Genomic DNA, 21,410 nt, shown 5'->3' with positions numbered 1-21,410 from the left:
TTGACTTTATCATTGGGCCTTCCTGGGAGACTGATGGGAGAAATAAGCTATCAAAATGGTGAACAACTGCAACTCCTCCCCTGCCATTTGCAAAGAGGTGGGATAATTAACAGTTCAAAAAGTGGGGCCAGGTTTGAGTTCACTCTCTTGCTTCTGGACCCCAATACTAGCTGCCTTCTCCCCACTTGGATTACCACACAAGTAAACCTGGGGATTTAAAATCTATAATGGGAAACTGTAAATCAACCCTCTTTATCCCTTTTCAGCCCTTTCCTCTCTACCTGGGACTCTTGATCTCTTATTTTTCTCCCATTTCTCTTCCCTCCCTACCTAAATAAATTACTGGTCTAACTCACCCGATGTGTTCTTGACATTCATTTCTGCAGCATAGTCAAGAACCAAAAAAATCCGGTAACAAGACGATGTAACAGGTGGCGGACTTGGCCCAGTGGTTAGGGTGTCCGTCTAGCACATGGGAGGTCCGCGGTTCAAACCCCGGGCCTCCTTGACCTGTGTGGAGCTGGTCCATGTGCAGTGCTGATGCACGCAAGGAGTGCCGTGCCATGCAGGGGTGTCTCCCACGTAAGTGCAGCCTGCCCAGGAATGGTGCCGCACACACAGAGAGCTGAAACAAAAGGATGACGCACAGAAAGAAACAGAGATTCCCATGCTGCTGACAACAACGTAAGCGGACAAAGAAGACGCAGCAAATAGACACAGAGAACAGACAATTGGGGTGGGGGGGAAGGGGAGAGAAATAAATAAATAAATAAATAAATCTTTAAGAAAAAAAAGATGATGTAACAAAGAGAGACACAGAGAAGGGATGGTGAGAGACACAGTAGACCAGGGAGCTAAGGTGGCTCAAGCAATTGAGTGTTTCTCTCCCACACTGGAAGGTCTCAGGATCCGTTCCCCGGCCCTTCCACAGAGAAAGATGAGAAGAAAAGAAAAGCAGATCCAGAAAGAACACACAGCGAATGGACAGAGAGCAGACAGTGAGTACAAACAAAAACAGGGGGGGTGGGGAAATAAATAAATCAATATGAAAAAAAATTTTTAATTAAAAAAGAATACATTAGATGCACATGAGAGATTTAAATTGCTTGATGACAAAATTAGGGGTTTTGAGGACAGAACAACTGAACTCGAAAAGACAGGAGAACAGAAAGAGAAGAGAATGGAAAAAGTGCAAGAGTCTCAGCAAATTGAATGACAATGCAAATGCACAAACATTTACATTACTGGTGTTCCAAAAGGAGAAAAGAATGGAAAAGGGGCAGAAAGAATATTGGAGGAAATAATGACTAAGAACTTCCCAACCTTTATGAAGGGCATAAATATAGTTATCCAAGAAGGACAACATACCCCAAGCAGAATAAATCATACAGACCTACCCCAAGGCAGCTACTATTCAGAATGACAACTATCTGAGATAAAGAGAGGATTCTGAAAGAAGGAAAAGGAAGGCATCGCATACAAGGGAAACCTGTTAAGATTAAGTGCCAATCTCTCATCAGAAACAATGAAGGAGAGAAGGGGTATGATGTATTTAAAGTACTTAAAGAAAAACTGCCAGCCAAGAATTCTGTATTCAGTTGGTAGGAATGTTCAACTTTCATGTCTGATTTTACTAAATTTGACTCCTCTTTTATTGTTTAGTGATTTGATGCTTCTGTGTTTTTGAAACAAAAGTTTTGTCAATTTTGTTGCTGTTTCCAGGAACCAACCTTTATTATCAGCCTTAGGTTGCTTGACCTGCTGCAAAAAAGTACCAAAACTCAATCACTCTAAACATCAATATGATTGTACCCCAATTCTGGAGGCTGGACATCTGAAATCAGTGTTGGCAGGGCCTTGCTTCCTCCTAAAGGGGTAAACCTCTTTTTTGGTTTCTGATGGGGTTCATGGACTTCCATGGCTTGTGGCAGTGCAACTCAGCTTCAGACTTTCTCACATGGGTGTCTCTATTATGTGTCCAGATGTCCTCTTAGTAGGACATTATCATGGTGGAGATTAAAAGCCCATCCTTAACTAATAAAACCTTCAAAGATGCTATTTCCCAATGGACTGACTTTATAGGATTGGGGATTAGAACTTGAACATATCTTTTTGAGGGAGTCAATTCAATCCACTCTAGTACTGTTTTGTTTACTTTATATATATTCTACATTAAATTTTTTCTCTTCTAATCATTATTTTCTGTTTCCAATGTTTTATCTGCAAACAGCTTACAAAGCAAAGGTGTAGAGGATTGAGGCAATTAGATCATGTATTTCTATTAAGGTTATTGTGCAAAAAATGTCTATAGTGCAATGTCTGGCAAGTTGACTCAATTTTCCCAATTTTTTGCTGTGTTGGAAGAAAGCTAGTCTTGTTACAAATTACTCTCTCATTTCCAGACACACTGTATCTGTAAAATATCATTGTGTCTCTACAGTCAGGTAATTTTTGAAAAGACTGTCAAGTCCACCCAGTTGAGCCAGAATAGTCTATTCAAAAATATGGTGCTGGGAGAACAATATAGCCATATCCAAAAGAAGGAAAGAGGACCCCTGTCTCACACCTTATATAAAAATTAACTCCAAAAGGATCAAGGACCTAACCATAAAGGCTACAACCATATACCTCCGAGAAGAAATTATAGGAAAATTTCTTCAAGTCACTTATGTCCTTGTGTGTGTCTAGGTACATATGTTCATTTAAAATATATTGCTGACCCTGACCCAAAAGAAAAGCATACTTTCAAAATTACTTTTTTAAAGAAGTAGCAGTTCAGTGACAATTGTCTTTCCTATACACACATATCAGAAGGCAATAGGAGAAAGAAAATGTGGCTTGTTGCTTTGAACTTTCAGATATTCTCTGTAAAGGTCTAGTTGTTACTAATGCAAGCACGGGAAATTGTAGCTGATTTCAGAATTGTTAATAGGCAAGGAGAACATAATGTTATTAAAATGAAGTTGAGTTCCAAAACATATATCATGTAATAAACTTTTTGCAGTATGCAAATGTACATACTAACATAGCTAAACAGAAAACAGAATATACACATACACTCCATGCTTGTGTCTTAAGAGTATGCCATTTCTTTCTTGATCTTTTTCAAAATTTATTATACTAAATGTTATGATCCATACAGTTAGTTATACTTCATTAAAAATTTTGTCATTACATGTGATTCAATAATTGTGGTAAAGTTAATCTCCACACTGATTGTACTTCTAGGGTTTCTCATCTGTGTCAATTCCAAATCCCAATGGTATTTTCTGGCCAGAAGTTTTTCCACATTGTTAAACATATAGCGATTCTCTCCTGTGTGAATTCTCTGATGTCCTCTGAGACATCTGTAAGACTTTCCAAACTCATTACATTTATATGGTCTTTCCCATGTGAGTTCTCTGATGATTATTGAGGTCTGAAATCTAGCAGAAGGATTTCTTTCATTTATTACCTTGGAAGAGTTTCTCGCCTGTGTGAATTCTCTAATATAATGTTAGGATTGACTTATGGTTTAAAGATTTCTTGCATTCATTACATTCAACTATGTTTTGCCCTTGTCAAAAGATTGCTGACATTCACTGCATTCATAGGGTTATCTCCATTTGTATGTTTTCTGATTATTGCAGATGTTTGATTTCTGGCTGAATTTACTATTACATTTATTGCAATTACATAGTTCCTTCACTTTATGAGTTCTCTCATATCTGAAGACTGTCTTTGTGTTGAAAGCTCTGCCATATGCATTACATTCATATGACTTGTCCAATATGTGAGTGCTCTTATGTACTAATAAGGAATGACATAGTAGAAAAATTCCCATGTTGAATGCATTCAAAGGGCTTCTCTCCTGGGTGAGTTCTCTGATGTTTCCTCAGGCATGAACTCTTACTGAGAGCTTTCATCCATTCATAGAGTTTGTTCCCTGGGTGACCTGTGGCCAATCTGGATGTGAATTTATAGAGCAGGATGTTCCATATTATACTCATAGGGTTTTGCCCTTATGTGAAATCTCTATGTAAACCGGAAGATAATGTGTAGCAGAATGTCTCTGTACATGTGTTACAATCAGAAGATTTCTCTATAGTGTGAATCTTCTGATATACCAGAAAGAGTGCATTATAGCCAAAACTTTTTCCAAAGTCTAAAGTTTTCACCCTTATATGAAATCTTTGACGTTCTCTTAAGTGTGATTTTTGGTTAAAACTTCCCCTCCTATGTCACTTCTTCAAAATTCATTGATCCCACTGAAAGTGTTCCCATTTTTTTCATTGAATTCAGTCACTCTTACACTCTATAGGTATATTCCTGAATTACTCAAAATAAGAGTTGTTTTATCCAATAGGATTTCCCCAAATTTTTTGTACCTATATTTCACTTTGGTGTGGGGACTCTTAAATGTAAAAAGGGAAGCCAACATAGGGGAAGTAATTTCACTTTCATTATATTTGAAAGCTTGACCCAAAGTCTGAATAGTTTGATGCTGAATAGCTTCCCCTATGACTTAGGGCTATCAAATATGTACTAAAATGAAAAGATTTCAGTATTACTTCTACCCTCTTTAATACCGAGGAGAAATTTCTCACATACATTTAACCAAGAGCCTACTTTCTTAAATATTGACAGTATAGGGCCAATGACCTTACACCTAGATAATGAAGAGCTCTAATTCACCTTTACATTATTCTTGAAGGAATAATGTTTATGACCAGATTATATGGTTTTCCTGAGATGTTCTCTTGCTCTGTGTTAGGTATTTTGTTGGTGAATAAAACTTGGCATGAAGGTTTCCATTGGTTTTCTGAGCTCCTTCCTAAGAATTCACCATGTTGGCAATGTTCTGAAAATCAGAAAATTAATTCTTTATGGTACTTAGTACACATCTTGTGTGATGGGGCTTATATACAGAAGGACTATTATGCATTTGACTCCTTGGTTTTTGGCTCAGTCTTCCAACAAAAAAAGAATTCCAAAGGTAGTTTCCCTACCATTTTCAAATTTAAGAACAAAACACAACACAAAAGAACCTTTTTATTGTGGAAAAAATGGAAACTGGAAATGAATATCATGTGAATTTGGCATTTTAAATTATAATCCTCAAAATTAGTCTCCACACTTTCTTTCAAATTCGCTGTTTCTTTTACATATCACAGAAAAATAAATGTATGATGGCACCAAATTCCTCATGTTATAGACCATGTCTTCACCCTTCCTGCAGTTTCTCTCAAGGGAACACAAGTGCAAGTGGAAATGAAAATAAGACATATTCTAGTCAGATTCCAGCTAGACTGGATTCACTACTCTATCCTGGCTGGCAACTTCATCTATTATATCAGAGGTGTGCAAGGAACCTTTCTTAACCATCACATCATAACTGTCCTCTTCATACTTTGCTCATTTTCCCTAAACCAGTTTTCCTCCTCTCCAATCTTTAATTCAACTTTGCACCTGGTTTTCAATATAATGAGTTATTAATAACTCTAAGAACAATAATATGTTTCAATCTGTATCCAAAGAATTTACAAGTCTTTCATATTTATTTATCATAAATTTCTGTAGATTAGTGCTATCACCCTGCTGCTACCCACACCCTCCACAACAATGTATGAACACACTCAGTGGTTACTGGTGGAATGTTAAGACCCACCTGCTAGGGGAAAGAATGTCAATAAATTTGTGGAAATATGTTAAAACCTCCAAATAAGTATTTGAGGAGATATTGTGAAACATATTTCTCAACCTTAAAGTGTCACCCATGAGTCAATGCCCATATGGGAAAATCTATGATAAGGTGGAAGGGTGTAGCTGTGCAGTGGAAGGGCTATTGGGTTGGGTGGTGCTGGTCTGAGGGGGGTCTAAGGTGGGGAGGGTGTGTTGGACTGTCCATGGACAGCTGCACAGAACTAGGTTTTGCAAATATGAATGAACTGGAAAGCCCAAGTGACCACTACTGACCAAAAAATCATGAACAAAGAAATAGAATGTTTTAATACAGTAACTTTGTTGTACTTTTTTATGCAGCTATAGAAAGCTTGACAATTTTGAATCTTATATTTGTCTTTTGAAAATCTGATAGAAGCAATGAACCATCATCCCATTTTACCACCATCTCAATCAACAAAAGAACTTCTTGCAGCTCATTTGTGGGTCTTCGGTTAGGAATGAGCTAGAGGTGACTCAGTTTATCTCATTTCTACTCATCTGATACTGAAGTCTGGAAAGACAGGCAATACTGGAGGACAGGGCTCTATAATGCAGAGTGACCAAGCATTATAAAGGAAGCCAATGACATTGGTTCAGTAGAAATTTTAGTTATTTGCAGGTTTAGGCAGGCAGGAGGTCCATGGTTGTTCAGTCACAAAACCAGACCATCAGGCAACACAGGAATCCTGGTCAAAGCAGAAGGTAAGAAGGCTCCGCAAGTGTCTAACTATGTGGAATATGAGCACAGGTATTGTAGCCCCAAGACCATTCTCTCAAAAACTGTCACACTGCCAACACTAGGAAGACAAGAGATTACACTAATAGCCTTTCATTGTAAAAAACTTGCAATGCGTGCATTAGGAGTTGCATAATCCAGCTTCTATAGCCACCTCACTGAGGCAAATCAAGCATGTTGGAGACAAAGATGTTTTCGTTACTGGGCACCATTATTCACAGATCCTGTCATAAATAAAATCAGGTAATTTTTCAAACTGTGAACATGATCTGTATGAATATATGTTTATTTAAAATGTACTGGAAAGTAGGCAGAAAACGCTATTTGGCTTTTTGGAAGAGAGGCTGTTCAAAAACAAGTCTTCCCTATAAACATATGTGTGAAGGCAGCAGGAGAACCTGGTAGATCACTTTGAACTTTCAGAGAATTCCTGTAAAGATTTATGTAGTAAATCGTAGCTGAAGGTAGAATAGATATTAAGCAATAAAAATAAATGATATTATGATGATGATGTTGAATTCCAATATATAGGTGAAATACCTTTTAGTAGCATGCACACAGACACACTCACATAGATTAACAATAGAAAATAAAGAGAATATTCACATTCAATGCGATTCTCCTGTAAGCATACCTCATAGACTAAGGTAACATTACTATCAATGGGATTAAGTGATAGGATATAGCTTCTGATCTGATTTCCTGAGAACTCAGCATGCCTTCTGTGGTTCTGCTGCAAAAGGTGTATTACTGAACCTAATCATAAGGAGACTGAGGGAAACTTGAAACAAAATCTGTCCCAAACTCTTCAAATATGCCACTGTTGTGAAATACAATGAAATGATAAGCAACTGTTCAAGATTAAGGGAGATTAAATCGACACTGAACAGAATGTAACGCACGACACTGTGTTTTCATTTCCTATAATGGGAGTTATTTGGAATATTGGAAAATATGAGTGAGTACCACAGATAATATCCTAGCATTAAATTAATGTTAATTTCTTGATTTTGATAAATATTCTTTGGTAATGTAATACGATTGTTTATAGAACATACTGAGATGTTTTCAGGAGTAGGGGCACCATATCTGCCATGTTCTTTTCAATAGTTCAGGAAAAAATATGTATTTATATCTAATTAGCTATCTATGTATCATCTATCTACAAATTTGACGGTGAGAATGATAAAGCCAACATAGTAAAATGTTAATACCTGGGGAAAGATTGTCAGAGAATACATGTTATTGTCGCAATTTTTCCTAAGTCTGAAATCATGTAAAAATAACAATAGAAAATTAAGGCTCAGAAATAAACCCCAAAAAACATATTTTATTACTGTTTATTGGTTCCATGAGGATACCACTGAAAGACCATGGACCCTGTAGTCTTCAAGGAGGCAAACCCCATCCTGGATTTATGCAGTAACAGCAAACTCTGCCTATCCTATCTGCTTCACAACATGTAAACTTATTTTCAAAATTCTAAGAAAAGGTACTTATTAGATCCTCTTGGATTAAATAAACTTCATTGGAAAAATCAATGTGGAGATAAGAGAAGAAATACTATTATTTGTCCATAAGGGTTATGTCCTAGTCTGGGGCACAAACACAGCACCTGTTATTAGACAAAAATAGGGAAAGACTACTGAGAGCTTGCAATACCACTACAAATGGCAAATCATATCACAAAATTAAGCAGGCCAAATAAGCAGGAATGTATGATAAAAACCCAATGATAGAACTATTTACAAAACAGTGTCAAAAGCAGTAATGTAGGAGGGTGAATGAATAAATAATGTGTTTTGTACATTTTCAGGGAGACAAACCCAACACCATTCTAAGTTCTCAAAGGAACTTCCTTGTGTTGACAATAGTACAGTTCACAAAGTCCAAATCCTTCTTTTCCTATTGCAACTACAACTAGCTATCAAAAAATTCAGGAAACCTTTTCCATAGTCCCCAAAATTTTCCTCAATGGTCTAACAAAACAAGAGTTGGGTCGCAAGAATAATCAAAGAATTCAAATATAAACAGGGCATAATTCCATAATTATTCTAGGAAAATGACAAGGACATATTCCTAATTTGCTCTGCCAGGAGAAGTTAGAGATGGGTCCTGGACAGCCAACCAACTGACTGCTAAAACAATGTACCATTTTTCCCAAATAAACTTAAGAAATCTGGATGATGAGCATGATGATGGTAATACCAATAAGCATATTGGCAGAAACAACAATACTTAACAAATTACATCTGTCAAATGTTGGACATTTCCTTTTGCTTTACAGAGATCAACTTCTTTTATTTCATAACTACCCTATGAATGAGCTATCATTCCCATTTTGCAGCCGAGGTACTAAGGTGCAAAGTAAGTGACCTACATGACACTCAAGAGTTTTCAGGAATTTGGTCACAGGAAGTACAGCTGCAAGTCAGTTCGCTCAACCATCTTGACATGCTCCCAACACATGGAAGAAGAGAGTATACTAAATGATCTTCCACCATTAAAAAAAAAAAAAGAATGCATTTGTTGTGAAGAATTAGTACTTGCATAATCCCACTTATGTAGTCACATCAAGAATGTGGGAGACAGATTTTTCTTACTAAGCACCGTTATTCCCAAATGTACTCATAAATTCGATCAGGTCATTTTCCAAACTAATAACTGTGTGTGTCTGTATGTATAAATGTATATATCTTAATTTAAAATGTACTGCTGATGAGACAATCTAAAAATATGTAGAAAACACTGTTCAGCTATTGGAAAAGAAAAAGGCCAATAACAGTATTCCCAATGCATACATTAGAAAGCAGCAGGAGAAAGACATGGAATATGGCTCTTTGAACTTTCAGACATTTCCTGTAAAGGTTTATTTGTTATTAACATACATGTGACAAATTGAAGCTGATGTGAGAAGAGCGTAAAAAATCTTATTATGAAGATGTTAAATTCCAATACAGATATCAAATACCTTTTAGTGGTATGCACATGGACATACTCACATAGATTAACAGCAGAAAATTACCGAATATTCACATTCAGTGCTGTTTTCTTCAGAGTCTAATTTTTTCTTGATCTTCTAAAACGCTTCATGTTCTACTGAATGCTATGAATCAATATGGTTATATTTCATTAAAAGTGTTGACATTACATATAAAAGAAGAGTTTTGATAGAAATCTCTTAAGGGTTATTTATATTTCTTCCATTTATAGATATTTCTTTTAGAACAAATTGTGGTAATTAATACCATTTGACCAATAGTTGAAAACTTTCACACATTCAAAACTCAATAAACAGCTATGCAAGGAGATATTATTTCTTTTTTGGTAATACAATTCTTAGGTGTTGAAATAGGAGATTTCTCCACAGATAGTTACATGATTCATAACAAAGGTTAAATCTGGGACAATATTTAGGATTTTGCCAGGGGATTGTCCTGCGTGAATATTTGGTATACACTGAGTTACCATGTCTCACAGAAGTCATATTTATTTATTGGTTTTATTAACCAAGGAGTGTATAGGTCAGTGGGAAGTACACCTAAACATGCAGAAGTTCATCAGAAACCAGTTTATTTCCTCATCATACTTGCTGAGTCCCCCTATTTACATGGAGAAAACTCTAATCTATAGTAACTCTCTGACCTTGGCTCCCCTCATGTTGTACTCTCTCAATATCAGGGCAAGAGTTCAGTGATTTCCCAGGGGATAATCACTCTTCCATTTTGACAAGAGACAGGGGAAATCATTGAAATTTTGAGATATCTTTAATGAGACTTGTCACTGATTTCTACAGTCCACCAGTCAGAAGTTAGTGACATGATCCCACTGGGATGAAAGAGGGGTTGGGAAAGTTAGACTTGATGTGCCACAGGGAAGATCGGAAATGGCTACTGGAAGACAAATAATACTCACTGATATAATATTTGGGGACTACCCCAACCTAAGTATAGTTGAGTACTGATAAAGTAAAGGATTTTCCTTATTCACTACCTTCATAGAGTCTCCTTGTGTGTTTTGATATACTAACAACTTCTCATCCAACACATTTACACTGTACTGAGAAAGTTGGATTTTGGCTTAGAGTTACCACCTATTCATTACATTTTAGGACTTCTAACTGGATGACTTCATGAAGGACTTATGAGTCATGGTACAAAGTGTTCACATTATTATTTTCTCAGATTTTTTCCTAAAACACCTATGAGTTTCTTAAAGGCTTAGTTCACACAATATTTACCATATTAATATCTTTACAGAGTTTCTGTCTTGGGTTAATTCTCTGCTATCCAATGAAGACAATACTCTCACTGAAATACTGTTCAAATAATATATATTTCAAGAATTTCTCCCTTTATAAGATATTTGATATTTAATGAAGGTTGATTATTTTGTAGAGGAAATTCCACATTTAATTATCATAGGGTTTCTTTCCAGTGAATGTTCTCTGGTATTTCATGAGGTTTGATTTCCAGCTGAGAGCTATTCCATATTATTTACATTCGTGATTAATCCCCTTTGTGGGATTTCTGATGATCTCCAAGGCTTGATATCTGGCAAAGTTTTTCAACATCTTTTAATGGTATCCCCTTTGTCAGTTGTTTGATATTCTGTGGGATTTTACTTATATCTAAAAGATTTCCTGCATAAATTGCATTCCTAGGGTATCTCCCCTGTGTGAGCTGTCTGATATCCTGAGATGTGATTTATCTCTGAAATACTTTGCATATGCATTGCCTATATATGGTGTCTCTCTGCTGTGAGCTTTCTGATGTACCCTGAGGGTTGATTTCTGTCTGATTCTTCACACAGATTACAATTATAGGGTTTCTCTCCAGTGTGAGTTCTGTGATATACTCTGCAGATTGATTTCTGGCCACAAGACTCTTCACACTGATTACAATTACAGGGCTTCTCTCCAGTGAATTCTCTGATGTCTTATGAGGATTGACTTATACTTGAAAGATTTTCCATATTCATTGCATTCTAACCATTTCTCCTGTGTGAGTTTTCTGATGTCCTCTGAGATTTGCCTTATCCCTGAAAGACTTTGTAAATCCATTGCATTTGTAGGGTTTCTCCCTATGTGAGTTCTCTGATGTACTCTGAGGCTGATTTCTGGCTACAAAACTCTCCACATTGACTACAGTAATAGTGCTTCTATCTTGTGTGACGTGTCTGATGTACTGAAAGATTTAATTTATGGCTGAGTCTCCAAACTGATATTATTTATAGGGCTTTACTCCTGTGAGTTCTCTGATGTCTTCTGAGGAATGATTTATAGTTGAAAAAGTTCCAACATTCATTACATATGGGGTTTCTCCCCAGTGTGAGTTCTCTGATGTCCTTTGAGAATATATTTCTGCGTATAAGCCTTGCCACATACATCACATTTATAGGGTTTCTCCCCAGTGTGCGTTCTCTGATGACTTTTAAGAATATGTTTATATGCATAACACTTCCCACATTCATCACATTTATAGGATTTCTCCCCAGAATGGGTTCTTTGATGTATTGTGTGAGTTGATTTATTGCTGAAAGATTTTCCACATTCAATACATTTATAGGGTTTCTCCCCAGTGTGAGTTCTCTGATGTGTTTGGAGAATATATTTCTTGGTATAAGACTTCCCACAGACATCACATTTAAAGGGTTTCTCCCCAGTGTGAGTTTTCTGATGTACATTGAGAACAGATTTCTGCATATAAGACTTCCCACATACATCACATTTATAGGGTTTCTCCCCAGTGTGAGTTCTCTGATGTCCTTTGAGAATATATTTCTGCATATAAGACTTCCCACATATATCACATTTATAGGGTTTCTCCCCAGCATGGGCTCTCTGATGTAATAAGAGGAGTGACTTACAGTTGAATGATTTCCTGCATTCATTGCATTTAAAGGGTTTCTCCCCTGTGTGAGTTCTCTGATGTACACTGAGGTTTGATTTCTTCCTGAAAGACCTTCCACATTCATTACAATCATGGGTTTTGTACCCTGTGTGAATTCTCTGGTGTACTGTTAGGGCTGATTTATAGCTAAAAGATTCTTCACACTGATTACAACTGTAGGGTTTTTCTCGTGTGTGACGTCTCTGATGCATTGTGAGGTGTGTCTTACGGGTGAAAGATTTCCCACATTCATTGCATTCTAAGGATTTCTCCCCAATGTGAGTTCTCTTATGTACTCTGAGATTTGATTTGTTCCTGAAAGACTTTCCACATTCATTACATTCATAGGGTTTCTCCCCAGTGTGAGTTCTCTGATGTCCTCTGAGGCTTGATATCTCCCTAAAAGATTTTCCACATTCACCACATTTATGGGGTTTCTCCCCATTGTGTGTTCTCTGATGTCCTCTGAGGTTCGATACCTGCCTAAAAGATTTCCCACATTCATCACACTTATGAGGCTTCTCGCCAGAGTGAGTTCTCTGATGGCCTTTGAGGGTTGATATTTGCGTAAAAGATTTCCCACATTCATCACATTTATAGGGTTTTGCCCCAGTGTGAGTTCTCTGATGCATTATGAGGACTGAGTTATACCTGAAATATTTTCCACATTCATTGCATTCAAAGGGCCTCTCTCCTGTGTGAGTTCTCTGGTGGATTCTTAGACCTGACTTTTCACAGAAAGCTTTTGCACATCTATCACATTTATAGGGTTTCTCCCCAGTGTGAGTTTTCTGATGCCGTATGAGGACTGAATTATACTTGAAAGATTTCCCACATTCATTGCAATTGAAGGGTCTCTCCCCAGTGTGAGTTCTCTGATGGATTCTTAGACCTGACTTTGCACGGAAAGCTTTTGCACATACATCACATTTATACGGTTTCTCAGGATCTTTAGTCAATATTTTGTTGATAAATAAAACTCGCCACCAGTGTTTGCCTTGGTTTTCAGAGCTCTTCTCTATGGGTTCCTCATGTTGGCACTGTTCTAAAAATCAGAAAATTAAAAATACTTTATGATGCTTAATGAACTTCTTATGGAGGGGGTATATATACATATGCCCTAATATCTATTTGACTACTTGGTTTCTGGGTCAGTCTCCCAGTACAAAAGTAATTCCAAATGTTTATTCCCTGGATTCTCTTTTATTATTAAAAACACCCACAAGAAAACCTTTACATAGTAGCAATAGGCACAAGAAATTTCAAATGAATATTTTACATATTTTGTATTTTAAAATATAATTCTCAAAATGCTTCCACTGGTGTTTCTGTTGTTCTATTCAACATGTGACCACTGAAACATTTAATAATGGCACTAATATTCTCATGTTCTAGGCCATTATTTAATTATTCCTCTACTGTCAGTCAAAGGAACACAAATATACAATGGAAGAGTAAAACTGAAGACTTTAGGTCAGTTTTCATGTGGCCTGCTCTATCCTGGCTTTATTATATCTGGTACTGGAGTCTTGTATAACATGGGGTTCAATGACTGTCTGGATCTTTAAAGCTTATTCTTCCTTTAATTTCCTCTTTCATTTTCCAAAAACCAATTTTGCTCATGAACAATCCTTAATTCAGCTATCATCTACTTTTAAGCATATATAGTTTTCACTGACTGTGAGAACCTAAGGATCATATGTATCAATCTGATAAAAGAAATTTTACAAATAGCTTCCATATTTATATATCTTAAATTGCTTGAGAATATTTTACTGCAACTACCATGCTGAAACCCACATTTCATGCAACAAGATGTCATCGCAATGCTTAAAACATTCTAAGGCCTTGAGTCCACTCCCTAGGTACTAAGAGAAGAAAGATTTAAGACATTATTCTGATAAGGAAAGTTCTACATGAACTGCATGCTCATAAGGTGTTCACTACTATCATTCCAATAGTCCACAGTATTTTGTACTCCAACATTGACAAACTATTTGTCCCCACTAAATGGTTGATTTCCAATTCAGAATCTAAATGCCCTTCATATCAAAGCTATTTTTCCAAAGGTTTAAAAATTAAAATTTTAAAAAGCCTTCTTACATCTTCACACCAATTTAAGCACCATTTGTTTTAAAATCTGAAAATAATCACTGTCTGTATCCTTCATTTTTAAAAATGGAGGAAGGAGAGAACACAGTATCTGACAGCCAAGAATTTCAAACAAATTACCATCACTGAAATCAACACACACTTAAAACTGATGGCACATCCACAGCAAAAAGAGTAGCAAAAAATGATTCACCTTCTATTTAACAGCAATATATATGATATAAAATGTATTTGATGCAGCTTTGCTCTCCTTTCAATCATACAATCCTCATTCTGATTTAATTGCATCCATGTGTAGTATAAACTAAATCAGTGATTCTTAAAAAGCAGTGAGAACATAATTACTCAGCCCTTTCAACATAAGTGCTTTAAACCTAGTGCAAACTAATGTTTCAAAAGGTCTAGAAATGGGATTTGGGCATCTGTACATAGGGACAGTGATTCTGAATGAATCAATACAAAAACTTCTTCCCACCTGCCTACGAGTTAGTCCACTATGTAACTATGAATTATTTATTATATATTACATATCAGAGTAGGGAAGAAAAAAATCATAGACCATTCCTTTGTGGGGAAAGGAGTAAATTTATTAATTGTATGCTATGTGGCACAGAATGTGCAAATTGACTCTCATTTCCTTCAAAAATGGAGTTTGAAAAACAGGCTAAAGTATATAATTTTATAGGAGTGGGAATTGGAACCAAAATATAAAATGAGTAATAATAGAAATGACAGAAAGAAGCCATTCTCATGTGTCAGGCATATTAAGGAATTTAATGAGGGAAAAAGTATTTCAAAATTGATGTAGGGAAACATACACAGATGAGAGGTATGACATAGGGGAAAAAGGTCATATGTGGCATTTAAGAGACAAACACAGACCAGGGAAAGATATAAATCTGAGAATAGAAGATAGGCTTATAATATGGAGGAAATGAAACTTAAGAAATCATAAGACCATATAATAAGTAAGAAGGGGTAAACACAGGCTTATTTATCAGACTATGGCAAGATCGATTGGTTTCATTATGGAATACATAAAATAATACCAATTAGGAAGGAGAAAAACAAGGCAAGAGAGAGCAGGACTCTAATTTTGGGTAGTACAGGTAGAGAGTGATTACATGAGAAGTCAGAATAAACAGTCTTGTACCAAAGGGAACTAAGATGAGGATCGATTGAAAGACAGGTAAGAAATTATAGAGATGAGGAGATTTAAAAATGTAAAGGGCCTTATGGCTGTCCGTTATTGGAGGAGAAACATAATAGAGGAAAACAATTAAAGAAGGTATGGGAAGGACAAAGGATTTTCATTCATGAGAGAAAATCAAGTCTTTAATTTTAATATATTGAGAATAAAGGGATGATACACTCCAGTAGAGATCCCTGAAGGCACAGGAAATGTTGCAATAGAAAAAGTACAAGGAAGTAATCCAACCATGATTAAGGTCAAGAAAAAGAAAATGACTAGCTACAAGAAGTCCCAGGTATTCCTTCCTGAGCAAAACAGCCTTTATGCTTACAAGTCACTTTTCTCATGAAATATATAGTAATGATTCCTCCCTTCTCATTGTAGCTTACATTATATTTTGCAGTACAAAAATAAGTACATTTCTCTTTTACCAATTGCTTCATATACATCAAAATATATACTTTATTATTCATTGCTGTAATGCTATTACTTTCAATAAACTCACCACAATTTATTTCTCTGCTCATCTGTTGGTTGGGCATATGACTTGTTTTCATTTTGGAACAAAATGCTCACAAGCTTTCTGAAGCAGAGCAGCACACCTTTCTCAAGGGTATATAATGAATAAAAGGGGGAAATGGAGGAAGTGGACTTGGCCCAGTGGTTAGGGCATCCGTCTACCACATGGGAGGTCCACGGTTCAAACCCCGGGCCTCTTTGACCCGTGTGGAACTGGTCCATGCAGTGCTGATGCACGCAAGGAGCGCCGTGCCACACAGGGGTGTCCCCGTGTAGGGGAGCCCCATGCGCAAGGAGTGTGCCCCATAGGAGAGTCGCCCAGCGCGAAAGAAACTGCAGCCGGCCCAGGAATGGCACCACACACACGGAGAGCTGACACAACCAGATGATGCAACAAAAAAAGAAACAGATTCCCATGCCACTGACAACAACAGAAGCGCACAAAGAAGAACACACAGCAAGCAGACACAGAGAACAGACAACTGGGATGGGGGGAAAGGGGAGAGAAATAAATAAATTTTTAAAATCTTAAAAAAAATGGTGTATTGAAAAAAAAAAGGGGGGTGGAAATGGAAAGGACAAATGAGTTTATATGGCTACGAGTCTCCAAAAAGAGCCAGGAGGTTATCAGAGGGGTTGCCCTTATGCACACCTGAGCAGAGTCCCAGAGACAGATGAAGTAAATACAACCCCAGGTATTGGTTCTTCTGAGGACTACAGAGACCCACAGGTTCTATGGTCATGGCAGATGGAGTTCACTGCCATGTCAGTTGGCTCTACTTTGGAGTTTGTACTTCTGTGTGATGGAGCTGGACTCATATGTGATCTCTGTCCACAAGTCTCTCCTGTTACTTTTACCAGAACTGTAGTTGGTGCTGGGGTTTAAAGTATACCCAGGGGACCTAAATCCCTGGATTGACCATGTGATAGCCAGGCCCTGAGCCTCAATAGACTTGCAATTCCTACACTCTGGTTTATTGGACTTACTCCACTCAGCTAATATGGAGGTGAAGAAGGTCAACCACCACACCAGGGAGCCAAGAGTGCCTACAACTGCAAGCAGGAGAATTGCATCCAGCATCCATGTGGAATCTAAGCCCCCTCTTGATATAGATGTGGAGTGGACACAACCATTCTAAGGCCCACAGGATGGAGGAATAGAGTATGGATTAGAGTGGACTTACTGATATTCTACTCATGAACTATTGTGATTAGTAATTGAAGAAAATGTGGCACTGGTGTGGAGAAAGTGGCCATGGTGGCTGCTGGGGGTAGGGAGTGGGAGGAAGAGATGTGATGTGGGGGCATTTTCAGGGGTTGGAGTTGTCCTGGGTGGTGCTGCAGGGACAGTTACCGGACATTGTATGTCCTCCCATCGCCCACTGGGTGGACTGTGGGAGAGTGTGGGCTATGGTGTGCACCATTGACCATGAGGTGCAGCGGTGCTCAGAGATGTATTCAGCAAATGCAATGAAAGTCTCATGATGATGAAGGAGGTTGTTATAGGGGGAGGAGTGGGTTGAGGGGGGTGGGGGGTATATGGGGACCTCATATTTTTTTAATGTAACATTAAAAAAATAAAGACAAAAAATAAAGGACTAAAATCTTGTGCTATGGGATATGCATGCCTTTGCCTTTGCTCCATAATCCCCACTGATTTCAAAAATGGTTAAAGCAGTTTGAAATCCACTGCACTGATGGGAGTCCCTGATGCTCCACATCCTCATCAATGCCTGATGCTCATAGACTCTTCATTTCTGCTAATATTGTAAAAAAAAAACTGTGTAGTTGTTGTCATTTGCAGTGTCCTTTCACATTTCTTTCATGACTAATCAGGTTAAATACCTTCTCATGTTTAATGGACACATGAAATTCCACTGGACAAGCTCTTTTTATAAGATTTTCCCCTACGTTTATGCTGGACTTCCTGCTTTTTACACATAGACTTGCAGAAGTTTGTTACATAAGTTAAATATTAGTAACTGCCTTGGTTCTACTATCACAAATAGATTCTACTATATTATTAATTTGACCTGTCACATTATGTGATAAAAATTCTGAATTTTAATATATGCCAGTTTATCTGTGTTTTCTCATATGATAAAACACATTTGGTCTTAAATTGTTCCCTATCAAATGTAATAAAAATGTTCTGATATACTTTCTTCTAAAATATTTACAATTTTTTCTGATAAAATTCTTGTCTTTGATCCACCCAAATTAAATTTTCTGGTATACTGCTAATTAGAGGCACAATGTCATTCTTCATATTAATAGTTTTCCTGTACTCGGCAGTCTAACCTTTTTCATAAATTTAACATTATCAAAGCATGTGTTTATTTCTGTGCTTTCAATTGTGTTTTACTGGTTTATATAATTATCTCTACACTGCATCCATTCATACTGGTTACAAGAGCTTTATAATATAACTTCACGTATAGAACAGCAAGCCCTCCCATCTCATTCTTGTACTTTTCAAACATCTTTGAACAATTTTGGGGTCTTAGCATTTTCATAGAAATTTTAGAATCAGGTTTTCAGGTTTCAATAAACTAATTGGGATTTTGTTTGGCAGTATACTGAACATATAAATACACTGGAGAGAACCAAGATCTTTAAAATAGAATATTCCAAACTAAATGTGCTATATTCTTCTAGTTTAGTTTAAAGCCTCTCAAACAACTTTAGAAAAATTACTTTGATATATTGCATTTTTATTACATTATACTTACTATTTCATTATACTTATTTCAAAATATTTCCACTGATGCATTGCTAGGTGTATTTACATAGTTTATTTCTTATGGACTACTTTCTATCCCTTTTCTAGCTGAGGATAGCTATTTCATTTAATTATTTTAATTCTAAGAATCACTTTTCCTCTCACATTTTAGACTCCTCATCCAAATTCTGCTTTATTTATTACACAAAATGACTTGAATATTTTACAACCTTAATTTTGATTTATTTTTTAATAAACACATATTTAAAAACTATCCATTACTAATTTCGAGAGAAATTATAATTTCTTTGAAATTTGTAGGTTTTACTGAACAACAGTATTTCTACTTTTTGGAATTTGTTGAAGGTAAAAATACTTTTACACTTTGTGACCCTTCCCATGTCATAAAAAGGAATATTTACTTATTGATTTCAGAATACATAGTTTTGAAAGACACATATTAGTTTCTAATTTCATAAAATATGTTTTTTTTTTTAAGATTTATTTTTTATTTCTCTCCCCTTTTACTTTAAATAGACACACACCACTTAAATCTGTCAGCTTTAAATGATACACTTTGAGTCCACATTTTCAATTTGGGAAATCAACATGCTTACATGCCATCTTTTTTGTTAGATCTTCCTTCCACATTTTATTAGGTATTTTATTTCTAAAAATCTAAAGGTAAAACATTCTGCAGGGAGAGTTTTGAAAAATATTTTAAATGGCCCACCCCTAACTGGTCACTTGGGGTTTAGTTTCCTCAAATTCTTCTAGTAGTTCTAAATAACTCACCCGTGTGGCTCCTGTGTAGAAATCTTTCCTCTAATAACTCTGGGTTTTCTCCTTGTTCCAATGTAAAGATCAGGTGTGGTTTTGTAAAGCAGCACCCTGAAAATGGGAAATGATTTGGAACTTGAGTGAGATGCAGGGCTGCTTCACTGCCTTTGAATTTGAAGGAAGGCACAGGTTCAGATATGGCACTTTGAAAATGTCCCTTTGACTTTTTATGGGTTGAGTGAAAACCAAAAACATTTTCTTCTTCTCACATAGCACATAAAGGACTACCAAAATAGAGTCTAGAAGAATTCTGTGAGGCAACAGAATTGCTGGTGTAGGGAAGCCATGGCAACTACAATGTGCGGGGTGCAATAGCAGAGAGTAAAGAGTTTACTAAGAGAGTGAATCTTAGAGATCCACAGAATCTTGAGTTTTTGGCTGGGAAGTGATTTGTGTATGCATGTAAGGAAACTACCCAAGGTTAGGGAAAAGAGTAGACTGAAAAATCGCCAAAGCACATGCAACGATGGGATATTTCTGATCTTCCACATGTTTTAATTGCATTGTAAAGCTTTCCACAAATATTTAAAATATCACAAACCCAGCACTCAACAAAAGTAAAACTGTTAACATAAAGCATGGAATCAAAGATTACCATGTCTGAAAAGAACAAAGATAAATGAGTGTCAACAAGGAGAAAAATCAATCAGTAGCAACAGAATAAGAAATGATGCACAATATATAATCAGCAGAGTCATTTGAAAAGTTATTATATTCCACACATTTAAGAATATAGAGAAACCCATGAAATTGATGAGAAGAAAAGTTGTAAAAAGTTCCAAGTTGAAATTCTAGATATAAAAATAAAACATCTGAAAAGAGAAAGCATACCAACCAACCAACAAAGAAGCTAACACGGGAGGATTAATAATAGTACACACCTCATAAAGAAAGATAAATGGCATCAGCAAATATGCGACTTTATGAACATCATCTGCGGCCTGTGGGATAACATTAAGCAGTCCAACACAGGTATGATTGGGATGGCTAAAGAAAAAAAGGAGAATGAAAGAAAACATCATAAGAAATTATTTTGAAAATATTCCAGGTATTTCCAGGAAAATGGCACCAAATTAGGTAGGCAGAGTCTGACTCTTCTCACAAAAAAAGCAGAGAGAAGTCAGGGTCCTATCCAAAGGAGCTGCTTTGTCTATATATAGAATGGAAAAGTACTCTGAGTCATTTAGAAGGGTATTGGAAAGATAGAGAAGCCAAAGGAAAACAATGAGTTGCTTGCCCCTGTGGTTGTAAACATCACATATAATAAGCCCTCATGATAAGAAGCCTCAGTGGAGCCCCTGGATCACTGCTGCCAACCTATTGGAATTCCCTGGGAGGACAGAGGGTAGAGAGTAGCTTCTTTGCAGTGAGTTTGGCCAGCTGAGCCCCCCTTGAATCTCAGAAGGGACCCCAACCTGATGGGGAGAAGGAAGGGGTGATGTGGTCAAGCAGGCTATTACAAATAGTCACCCTCGGAGAGAGAGGAATTAGATTAGAGAGAGGGCAGGGACAGGGACTTAATCAGCAGGAGTCTAGCTAAATGCAGAACTCTAAAATTCCTGAGGGAAAATGGGTGTAGCTGTTTGATATGGTTATGAATTCCAAAAACAGATACTGGATTATGTTTGTAATCTGGTCTGGACCTGGGCATGATTATGATTAGGGCTTTGATTGGGCCTTGTTATTAGGGTGATA

General features: G+C 36.8%; 1 protein-coding gene across 1 annotated transcript in view; it reads right to left on the bottom strand.

Moving 5' to 3' along the window:
* Positions 1–7,767: 7,767 nt before the first annotated feature.
* The window catches only part of LOC139436114 (zinc finger protein 624-like), a 41,410-nt gene continuing 27,767 nt past the window's right edge, over positions 7,768–21,410 (bottom strand). The window contains exons 4-5 of the mRNA XM_012522855.4: positions 19,671–19,766; positions 7,768–13,375 (exon numbers count right to left, since the gene is read on the bottom strand). Of these exons, the coding sequence (XP_012378309.3) occupies positions 11,745–13,375; positions 19,671–19,766 (1,727 nt within the window). The 3' untranslated portion in view covers positions 7,768–11,744. The remainder of the gene's footprint in view (positions 13,376–19,670; positions 19,767–21,410) is intronic.

Source organism: Dasypus novemcinctus, chromosome 8, assembly GCF_030445035.2.
Source record: "Dasypus novemcinctus isolate mDasNov1 chromosome 8, mDasNov1.1.hap2, whole genome shotgun sequence".
NCBI lineage: Eukaryota > Metazoa > Chordata > Mammalia > Cingulata > Dasypodidae > Dasypus > Dasypus novemcinctus.
This window is presented reverse-complemented; position numbering and strand designations above follow the sequence as displayed.